Source organism: Ochotona curzoniae, unplaced genomic scaffold (assembly GCF_017591425.1).
Source record: "Ochotona curzoniae isolate NIBS_2020 unplaced genomic scaffold, NIBS_Ocur_1.0 patch216, whole genome shotgun sequence".
Classification (NCBI taxonomy): domain Eukaryota; kingdom Metazoa; phylum Chordata; class Mammalia; order Lagomorpha; family Ochotonidae; genus Ochotona; species Ochotona curzoniae.
Window position 1 is genome coordinate 98735 of NW_024466769.1, and position 11633 is coordinate 110367.

At 44.6% G+C, this 11633-nt stretch overlaps 1 protein-coding gene across 1 annotated transcript in view; it reads left to right on the forward strand.

The window, feature by feature from the left end:
• LOC121166720 (regucalcin-like) overlaps nucleotides 1–3413 on the forward strand; it is a 39594-nt gene extending 36181 nt beyond the window's left edge. Inside the window, exons 9-11 of the mRNA XM_040995973.1 lie at nucleotides 838–969; nucleotides 1295–1449; nucleotides 3009–3413. Of these exons, the coding sequence (XP_040851907.1) occupies nucleotides 838–969; nucleotides 1295–1449; nucleotides 3009–3059 (338 nt within the window). The 3' untranslated portion in view covers nucleotides 3060–3413. The remainder of the gene's footprint in view (nucleotides 1–837; nucleotides 970–1294; nucleotides 1450–3008) is intronic.
• The last annotated feature ends 8220 nt before the right edge of the window (nucleotides 3414–11633 follow it).

Here is an 11633-nt window from a genome sequence, read left to right on the forward strand (position 1 = left end):
TTTTTGCAGGAGGGTACTTTTTACTCATTTTCCACACACGTGGTTTTAACATTTTGCCAATATATCTTGATGTGATCCCTGAGGGGTCTGGATTTTGTAATGTAATATTCTTCTGGACTTTGATGTTGGTTTTGGGTAGACCCTTTTAAGGTCAACCAGTGGGATTTTAGAATGCTCCGTCCTCTCAGAAGAAGCAAGCTCTTTTCAGAGTTCATCTTGATTTTTAGAACCTTCTGTCAGGCACAAAGGAAGACTCATATATTTTACGAAGTTTTGCGCATAAGCTGTTCACATGGCATCACTAAAGTCACTGTGCAGGGTTTGGAGTTAAAGTAGGCATCTTTGAAACAACATAGCTAGGGTCAAGCCACAGATGGAGGGATAGCTGAGGTGCAGGTGGAGAACTGCAGTTCGGGCGAGGGCAGCCTCAAAGAGAACTCTTGGTGTTGGACTAAAATTTCTGCTTTCATTTTTCTCTCTTCCTCTAAACGCTTAGATAGATAAGGCTGTACCCAAACAAAAGGAAACAGATGCACCCCAAATCATGTAGCTAAAAAAAAATCCTTTGTTCACCTCCCAAACACTGGATACACAGAAGTGATGCGCATTTATAAGGATACTTCTAAACGTTCATGGGAAATGGAGTTAAAAAATAGCTTTTGGTGTAATGCTTTTCTTGAAATCCATACACTTTTCTAGTAACATGCATTTCCCACAGATGTCTTCATTACCCATCACATCAGCTTGTGAGTTCATTATTTAAGTCTCAATATTGGGTGACTTACTGCTTTGTTGTGTGTTTTGAGTCTTGTTTCTATTTTTGGCTTTTAACCACAGCCAACCGCCGGAGCATTTACAAGCTGGAGAAAGAGGAACAAATCCCAGATGGAATGTGTATCGATACTGAAGGGAAGCTTTGGGTGGCCTGTTACAATGGAGGAAGGGTGATCCGCTTGGATCCTGAGACAGGTAAGCACACAGTAACACGAAAAAAGCCCTGCCAAGTCTAGAAAACATCACATACTAGGGAATGGAGAAACCTCATCACTAACACGGTTAGAAATCTATCCAATGGTCCCAGTTAAAATTAAAGGCAAAGATGTAGCCCAAATTTATGGCCAGAGCTGCTTTTCCTGTGGAGGTCAAATCATTTGGCTCAAAATGAGTTAAATGCATTAGTGAATTGTGCTCTCCCCAGCTTTCTAGAAACTTCTGAATTACTCTACCAAGGGCCCAGGAACCTTGGACAGGTTGGAAATTGCTGAAACTTTAAATAAAATATTTGGTGATCTAGGAAAAAGACTCCAAACTGTGAAGTTGCCTGTGGACAAAACAACTTCATGCTGCTTTGGAGGGAAGGACTACTCTGAACTGTATGTGACCTGTGCCCGGGATGGGCTGGACCTCAACAGTCTTTCACGACAACCTGAAGCTGGTGGAATTTTCAAGGTGATATGGTTGTTGCTTTTATTTTGGAGAGGGGTGCGGGGTCTTCTCTTAAATAACTAGAATCTGATAATTTTGAGTATTGCCAAAGCACAGCACTATTTAGCTTATTATGCTACACTTAAAAGCATTTTATTTAGACTTTCTAGTTTTCTTTCTAATTAACTTTTTAGTTATCTGAAGCTGAAGTTGCAGAGAGAGAAGGGGAGAGAGGGAGGGAAGGGGAGAGAGGGAGGGATGGGGAGAGAGAAAGACAGAAAGAGACAGAGAGAGAGAGAGATTGCATCTGCTAATTCATTTCACTAGATGGCTGCAATGGCTAGGCTGGACCATGTCAAAGGCAATCGTCAGAAACTCCATCCAGATTTCCCATGTGGGATTGAGTGTGAGGGACCCAAGTACCTGAGCCATCCTCTGCAGCTTTTCTCAGGTGCACTAGTGGAGAGCTGAATCAGAAGTGGAGCAGGTGGGACTCCAACCGGGGCTCATATTGGATGCCAGATTCACAGGCGGCATCTTAGCCCACTGCACCATGACATCAACACTTGAAACTTTGAGTAAGATAATTTGATTATTTTGATGTCATAAAAATGTTTTCAAGTTCTTGTCATATTTGTTTGCAACACAACTCACATATAAACATTGCAGACCTGGGCGGGGCATGATACTGTGGTGTTAGTGGATCCCACAAAACTAATATCCCATACAAGTGCTGGTTTGAGTCCTGGCTACTCTACTTCTGATCCAGCTCCCTGCTAATGAGCTTGGAAAAGCAGCAGAAGATGGCCTAAACTGCTTGGGTCCCTGCTCCCAGTTAGGAGACCCGGATGAAAGTCCCAGCTGCTGGCTCCATTGAAGCCACTTAAGGAGTGAACCAGTAGATGGAAGATCTCTCCCTCTTTCTGTCTCTTGCTTTCTCTGTAACTCTATCTTTTAAAATAACAAATAAACAAATCTTCAAAAACAAGAGATCATAGATCTTATGAGCTGAAAGAGAAATGCCAGTGCAATGGCTCAAAGGCTAAATCCTCCCGTAAGCACTGGGATCCCCTGTGCGACCGGCTCCTGTCCCGGCTGCTCCACTTGCCGTCCAGCTCCCTGCTTGTGGCCTGGGAAAACAGTGGAGGACAGCCCAAAGTCTCCTGCATGGGAGACTCAGAGGAGGCTCCTGGCTCCTGACTTTGGATCGACTCAGCTCCAGCCATTTGCAGCCGTTTGGGAAGTGAACCAGTGGGTGAAATATCTGTCTTTCCTTCTCTCAGTAAACCTGTCTATCCATTTTTTTAAAATGGAGTAACCTCTTTTCTAACAAGTGCAAAGATGATAGAAATAAATTCAGTTTAAAATTCAAGTTAATTGTAAATGGGTACAAATTGGATTATAATATATGTGTGACTAATTGGATTGTAGGCAAATATCACATATATTCCTTTTTATGATAGGAACTAGAGCATAAGTTGCTAAGTATAAATGTTAATCATAAAAGTGTATTTGAACAATATTTTTGAGTGACTTGTTTGTCAGAGTTTTTCTATTTTTTGCTTTGTTTTTTTTTTCAACAGATAACTGGCCTGGGCGTTAAAGGAATCGCTCCCTATGCTTATGCTGGATAAGTGACAGGTGTTCCTTCGTGCCAGAGGAAGCTTTGAAAACAACAGAATTCTGGGGCCAAAACTGCAATCAGCAAAATGAAGCAAGGAGATAATTAAGGCTAAATTGTAATCTCACTTAATTTTTTAAAAAAAGTACAGCCTTTTTAATAAGCCATGATAACACACTATGAGATCGTTTGTAAAAATGCAAAAAAAAAAAAAATTGTTCTAATGTCCCCAAAGCCTCTTGATTCTTTAAAAATGGGCTGAGAGGGTGTGGAGGTGAGGACTGGGACAGCTGTTCTGTATTCCATAGTCAACATCCCTAAGGCTTCAAAAATTTAAAAAAAGAAACACTAATAAATAAAAACCTGGCGATGACTTGGTACAGTTATTTTTGCTGTAATCTCATAAAATATACCACAATGCTAGACGACCTTGATAACGCTCTTTCTGTGAGTGATTTTACAGGCCAGGAGAGACACTGCTGGAGGGCAAGACACTTTAGCAAAATCATGGTTCCTACTGCCACCTGCTGGATGCCACAAGTAATACATCACTTTGGAAACATTTATTATTTTTTAAAATAATGATTACATGGTTGATCAGGGTGGGAAGGATCAAGGCTTAGGGAAAATTGGGTGAATTTGTTGCTTCCAAATTTGCTGTTTCTTCTTGTTGTTCCTGAGGTAAGGGAAGAAACAAAGAGGAATGCCACCCACAACTTTCCATACATCCCAGTACCCAGCGGTGAGGAACCGCCACCACATATCAATCCAGAGACTCCATGTGTACATATTCCAAAGGTCCTGTCCAAGTGGTTTGAATAGTTCTGAAATGCTGCCGATTTTACGAAAAACTTAAGAAAAGTTAATTTGGGGGGGGGCAGCATTGTGATGCGGCAGGTTAAGCAGACAGTGAGCACCGGATCATGTCTAGACCACTCCACTTCCGGTTTAGCCCCTGGCTAATTACCTAAGAAAGCAGTGAGAGACGGCCCATCTGCTTGGGTCCCTGCCACCCCTGTGGGAAACCTGGATGGAGGCCCAAGCTCCTGGCTGCAGTCTGGTCCTGCCCAGCCCTGGCTGCTGTGGTCATCTAGAGAGTACACCAGTGGATGAACGGTTTCTTTATCTCTCTGCCTCTCCCTCTCTGTGTAACTCTGTCTTTCAAATAAATGCATAAATTTCTTTTGAAAGACTTCTTGCCTTCATGGTTTCTGATAAGAAAACCCCAGTCATTGAAAAGCTTGTCCTTCTAAGGTACTACAGGAAATGGATGGATTCTCCCACTGCTTGCAAGATGTTTTTATCTTGTCCTTAGTTTTCAGCAATTTAATTATGGCGTTTCTGGATGTGGATTTTTTTGGCTTTATTCCGTCTGAGGTTTGGTAACTTCTTGAATCTGTAGGTTTGTGGGTTTTACCTAATTTATATATATATATATATATACCTAATTTATATATATATATATATCTGGCACCATTATTTCTACACGTTTCAGCCCATCTTCCTCTGTGTCTTCAAGTTCACACACTTATTCTTTTACCAACCCTATTCTGTTATTGAGTCCATCTGGTTTTTAAAAATTCTTGCCTTTTCAGTCCTAAAATTTCCATTTGATTAACCCCATATGTCTTCTCTTTCCTGTTCTAGTAATTTACATCTTAAGATTTCTTTTGAGAATTTTATGGTTTCTCATTCAACTATTTTTTGAATAGCTTTTTTAAAGTGCTTATCAGCTAATTCCAGCATTGGCATGGCCTCACTTTTGGCATCTTTCGTTGTCTTTCCCCATCAAAGTTGAATATTCCACTGTTCTTTTTCTGCTGAGTAATTCTGAATTTTATCCTGGACAACCTAGATAGTTAGATTCAGATCACGAGTTCCGTCCTGCGTCCTGTGGGTGTGATTTCAGTGTCAGTTCAGTTTTCACAAGCTTTGCACTGTTGTTTGGGTCTGTCCACGTAACACTCAGTGGTTAGTCTGAGACTCAGGTAGAAAGCTCAGCTTTCAGTATTTGACATGTTAATTGAGATATGATCTGTGCATGTGGAAGTTGGAAGCTGAGAAAAGCAACTCTGTACAGTTGGATGCCTAAGGCTCTGACCCAACCTGCAAAGGCCTTTTCCCTGGGGCTCTCCGGAGCTCAAGGCAGACATGAAGGCTCAGGCCTTCTGCCACTCACCGCTAAACTTCACTGCAGTCTACCAGCTGTGCATTCTCTTCTTGGTTCATTCCCATCCCTGTGTCTCAATCCAGGGAGTTCAGAGAGAGAGATAGGACTGGACACACAGATGTTCCCAAGGCTCCAAAGAGAATCTAGAGACCTCATTGTAGACCTTCAGGAGAGCAAGGGTGACCTGAAGCCTAGTATAGGGCACCTGTGCCCCCAGATTAGCCCAGTCATTTCTGGCCCATTGCTCAGTCAGGATGGACCAGAGGGTAACAAATGGCTGAGCCACTCCCTAGTGGAGTGTTTTCAGAATTCCCAGGAGGGGTTCTACAAGAATTGGAGGTGATCCTGAGTCTCTAGATGATCTCTCTTGCCTTCGCTAGGACCCCTGGACCTGGGAACTCAGTCTAGTCTCATTCCCCAGTGGCAGAAGCTTCCCCCAGAACAAATAAAACCTCGCTGTCCTAAGTTGTTTTTGCCCAATTTCTTTTGCTTTATTGGAAAGTCAGATTTACAGGAGAAGGAGAGGCAAAGAAAGAGTTTTCATTTGTTAGTTCACTCACTCCCCAAATAAAGCAATGGTCAGAGCTGAAAGCCAGGAGCCAGCAGCTTCTTTGAGATCTCCCATGCAGGTGCAGAGTCCCAAGGCTTTGAGTCATCCTCAACTGCTTCTCCAGGCCAGAAGCAGGGAGCTGGATGGGAAGTGGAGCAGTGAGTATATGAACCAGTGCCCATAAGGGAAGATGGTGCTTGAAGGTGGAGGATTAACTTATTGAGTCACCATGCTGGCTCTATCTGTCCAGTTTCTTGAATAACCATCTAGTCAACCAAACTTTTACAAAGGACTTGATTCACTGGTTGACAGTGAATCAAGACATCTGGTCAACCTGTAAATTCAGACTTAAAGTCAATGTCCTGGTCAGAACATTTGTTAAACCACAAAGCTGACCATCTGATTAATCTGACTTGCCAAAAGACAATCTGCCATAATCTCCCAGGGTCCCTACATGTTCTTCCCAGGCACACCAACAACACGAACCACTCTTTCCAAAGCCCAATTTTCAGCAAGCTCCCTCAGGATAGGATACCATCTTCCAGACCAAAAACTCACTGGCTATTGCTTGCTACAAAAGCTGTGACTCCTCCACACTCCGTTTTCCTGTCCTTGTGTGCCACCACCCACCTTGTGTACAGGGTTGCATTCAGGCCCATCTGCAGGAGCCCCCTAACACCTAGCAGGCCCGGGGATCCAACGCAAGCAGCAGGCCGACACCCTTGCTGTCTCACCTGTCACTGAGACGGCTCGCATCTGTGGCTCGTACCCGTGAAACAGCACAGCTTGGTATCTTGCAAGTAGGACAAAGTCTCATCTGTTTCCACCTTGGGGGTGAATTTAGCAGGAAGCTAGACTGGAAGCGAAGCAGCTGAGGCTTAAACCATGTGCTCCAATAGGTGCCTTTAACCACTGTACACAATGCCTGTCCCTAAGGCGCTTATTTCTGTGCAAAGACCAAGTCCCAATGTTTAAAATACATATGTCTTTTTTTTTCTTTATTCATTTGTAAGATACTCCCCAAATGGCTGCAACTGCCCAGGACTGAGCCAGGTTAAAGCCAGGAACCAGGAGCTTCTTCCAGGTCTCCTATGTGGGTGCAGGGTCCCAAGCACTTGGGCCATCCTCTACTGCTTTCCTAAGTGCACAGGCAGGGAGCTGGATGGGAAGTGGAGCAGCTGAGACTTGCTGGTGTCGCAGTCAGAGGTTTTACTTACTATGCCACAATGCAATCCCTAACTTCCAACTTTCACAGGCAGTCATTGAAGCCACCCAGTTTCAGCCTGGGCACTTTGATGATCAGATTTCACATTCAGAGGAAAAGGAAAAAAGAGGAACCAACAGAGAAAGTTCCAAAGAGTTCCATAGAAGAGGCAGTGTACTTGCAGACCAGATCCTGGGGAAAGCAGAAACGATAAGAAGCTATAAGAAGGGCCCATTGTGGTAGCCTAATGGCTAAAGTCCTTGCCTTGCACATGCTGGGATCCCATATGGGTACCGGTTCATATCCTGGCTGCTCCACTTCCCATCCAGCTCCCTAATTGTGGCCTGGGAAAGCAGTTGAGGATGACTCAAAGCCTTAGGACCCTGCACCCGTGTGGGAGACCCAGAAGAAGCTGCTGGCTCCTGGCTTCGGATCAGTTCAGCACCAGCCATTGTGGCCACTTGAGTGGCTGGGGTGTGGCACATGCTTGACAACTCATTTTCTCTCTCTTTTTTTTTTTTTTAATTTTTATTTTTGATGATTTTTACATAGTTGATTAGGGTGGTAAGGGTCAAGGGCTACAGAAAGGTGGGTGAGATCATCATTTCCACATTCTCTCTCTTCTTTTTCCTTCCTGTATCTGGAGGAAGGGGGAAGATAAGGAGAGAAGCCACATCCAGCCTCCCAAACGCCTCTACATCCTGTGCAGCCTGTCTTTGCAATTTTTGGAGCATAGAAAATGTAACTGTTTTAGCTGCTTTTATAATTTTTAGCTAGAGGAATTAAGGATGCTTTTATTAAAGAAAAATGCTTTTAATTATTGTTTCATTGTTTATGGGGTTGTAGAGTCTATAGTTGTAGAGGGATTTAACATTTGAAACTTCTGTTTTAGATTTTACGTTTTTTTCCTTGTAACCTATTTTCCCATTAAATGATGGGTAAATTGTAGAAATAGAAATGTGGTAGGAATGTACTACTGATTAGCAGGTAATCGCATGTGCCTTGGCCTTGGAGTCCTGGCTGTCGCTCCATGGCTACTGTTGAAGAATGAATAATGGCTTGCTTTGAAGAATATGAATACAGTATTTTGCAGAATTATCTTTAGGGGCACCTGCTTAGCCCTGAAGTGCAGACAGAGTGACCAAATGTCTGTACATGCCCCCTTAGTCTTGAAGTAAAAAATAGAACAATTAGTTGTGTAGAGGCTTGTAATGTGTCTGAGTAAATAAAAAGGACAGCTTCTTCTTGAGCTGTAGCAAGAGCACATGAAGTGACAGTGTCCGTGTCTTTCTTTATCGCCGACTCCACATACCCTTCCCGAGCTCCGAACTCGGCTGGAGCTGGATTCCAGCACATATACTCATCAAAAGGGACATTAGTGGGCCTGGTGTGTTAGCCTAATGGCTAAAGTCCTAGCCTTGCATGCTCCAGGATCCCATATGGGTGGTGGTTATAATCCCTGTGGACCTGCTTTCCATCCAGATTCCTGCTTGTGGCCTGGGAAAGCAGTTGAGGACAGCCCAAAGCCTCAGCACCCTGCACCCATGTGGGAGACCCAGGAAAGGCTCTGGGCTCCTGGCTTCAGATCAGCGCATCTCAGCTCTGGGCGTTGCAGCCACCTGCGGAGTGAATCAGTGGATGTAAGATCTTCCACTTTGTATATCTTGTCTCTCCTCCTCTCGGTATATCTGACTTTCCAATAAAGATATATAAATCTTTAAAAAAAAAAAAAAGGTACACAAGAATGTTCACACAAAGGACAACTACCCAAGCACTCAGGAACATTCCAAAGGCTGAAGTGTGATCTATTCACACAATGAAACAGAAATACTGCAATGAGAATGAACAAGCTAATACCACTTAGATCTGCAACAGCACGGATTGGTCTCACATTGAGCTAGGTGAAAGAAGCTAGACAGAGAAATGTATGCTTGCACTTACAAGAAGTCTGGTACCAGACAAAAGGGACCCATACAATGGCTCAACTGGTTAACCCTCTGTCTGCAAACTCCAACATCTTATATTGGCACCAATCTGTGTCCCGGCTGCTCTGCTTCCCATCCAGCTCCCTGCCTGTGGCCTGGGAAAGCAGTCGAGGACGGCCCAAAGCCTTGAGACTCTGCACCCGTTTGGGAGACCCGGAAGAAGTTCCTGGATCCTGGCTTCGGATCAGCACAGCATCGGCCGTTGCTGTCACTTGGGGAGTGAATCATCGGACAGAAGATCTTCCTCTCTGTCTCTCCTCTGTATATCTGCCTTTCCAATAAAAATAAAATAAATCTTTTAAAAAAAATCTAATGGAAGTAACGGGAGTATGAGCTGATATTGCTGACAATAAATATAGTTACTGTGACCTTAAAGGTTAGCCTGTCCTTGCAACTCTTTGGAGCATAGAAAATGTATGTTTTAGCCGCTTTTATAATTTTTTGGCTAGAGGAATTAAAGGGTGCTTTTATTAATATCATAGAGATATGCTTTTAATTATTGCTTGACTGTTTATGGGGTTGTAGAGCCTGCAGTTGTAGGGGGATTTAATATTTGAAACTTTTGTCTTGGATCTTTATGTTTTTTCCCTTTTGATGTATTTCTCCCATTAAGTGATAGATAAGTTGTAGTAGAAATGTAGTGGGAATGTATTACTGATTAGTAGGTAACCACATGTGCCTTGGCCTTGGAGTCCTGGCTGTCACCCAATGGCTACTACTGAAGAATGAATAATGGCTTGCTTTGAAGAAACTGATTATAGTAACTTACAGAATTATCTTTAAGAGCACCTGGTTGACCATGAAGTAAAAAATTAATTAATCAAACATCTGTGCATGCCGGCTTGGTCATGAAGTTAAAAATAGAACAATCAAATGTGTGTGCAGAAGCTTGTGATGTGTCTGAATAAATAAAAAAGACAGCTTCTTGAGCTGTTAGCAGAGGGCACCAAGTGACAGTGTCTGTGTCTCTTCTTCTCACCGATTCCACACCCCCTTCTCAAGCTCCAAAATTGGACCTGGAGTTGGCCTCCAGCAGAGGGACCTTGCCCTGGGCCATCACACATGTCCATGACTGAGACCTTGAATGTCCAAAACTGACTCAGGCCTCTTGCAGCTTTCCTGGCCCATCATGATCTGGCTCCCTTGGAATACAGAGCCCTTTCACTTCCGTGGTCCAGGGACTGCGGGGTACAAGGTAAAGATGTTCCCCTTCGGGCCCGGCGCGGTGGTGCAAGTGGTTAAAGGTCCTCGCCTTGCACGCCCTGGATCCCATGTGGGCGTCAGTTCTAATCCCGGCAGCCCCGCTTCCCTTCCAGCTCCCTGCCTGTGGCCTGGGAAAGCAGTGGAGGACGGCCCAAAGCTTTGGGACCCTGCACCCGCGTGGGAGACCCGGAAGAGCTCCTGGCTTCGGATCGGCATAGTATCGGCCGTTGCACTCACTTGGGGAGTGAATCATCGGATGGAAGATCTTCCTCTCTGTCTCTCCTCTCTGTATATCTGCCTTTCCAATAAAAAAAAAATAAAAATAAATCTTAAAAAAAAAAAAAAGATGTTCCCCTTCCTCATTACTATTGTGTGCTTTGAACCCTGCCTACTCCCGAGTTGGGAGAGTGGACCCAAAGGCAGCCCTTGGGAGGCACTCATCATGTACAGGGAGGCTCACACGTACACGGCTCCTATCTGAGGCAGGCAGACTAAGGCTCCTGAGACTCGGTGGCTTGGGCAGGCAGCACCTCTGGTGGCGGGTCCAGCAGGTCACATCTTCTGACCGAAGCCAGGAACTGGCTTAGAGACCCTTACAGACCCTAGTCAGAAACAGGCACACAAATGGCAGCAGTGAGTATGTGACAACGGGATACGGTGTGCGTGAGCTGTAGGAGGGCCACTGAGGAGAGAAGATGCTGGGACCACAAAAGCAAGCCCAGGAGTAAGATTTCTTGGAAAGAAACAAAGCTACAGAGTCAGTCCCCAACTGCATTTGTGAGAGGGCACACAAGAGGCATGCAAACAGCCTCATTTCAAGAGGGGGGAAGAAAAAAGAGGAGTGGGGTAAACAGACACACGTGTACACACACCAAGTGTGTCTTGAGTCAGGACCACCCAGATTAGGGCAAAAGGGAACAAGTATCCAGGCTTGTCAAGACCTAAGTCAGACGCAGAAACTCCAAAACCTGGATAGAAGCAGAGAAGGTGGAGGGAGTCGAACCCTGGTCAAAAATAGACAAACCTGGTTCTAACCTGCCTTCAACCACAGGAAGTCCCAGTGGGTAAAGATGCTGCCAGCAGTTTCTTCCTGCTTGCTGCACTAGCCTCCAGAGGCACCCTGAGCCATATAAGCCTGCCGCAGACAGGTCACACGGAAGACTGAAGTCACTCCTTTGGGTGAAAGCAGCCACCTTAGATGTCCTGGCCAGGTGAGCCTTTAGATGGCTCCAGCCACAGCCACCACCTAACTGCAAGCATCCAGCAACCCAAGAAGAACTATCAAGCTGAGCGCAGCCAAACCACAGGATCATGAAAGCTAAAACTAACTTGTGACTTCAAGGCACCAAGTTTTAGGGTGCCTGCTGCATAGCAATGGATAACAAAATCACCTAGGAAAGGTTGCCAACACCCCTTTTAAAGTTTGTCACATCCTTACCCTCCTGTCCCCCTCACCATAAAAACAACACTGCCCA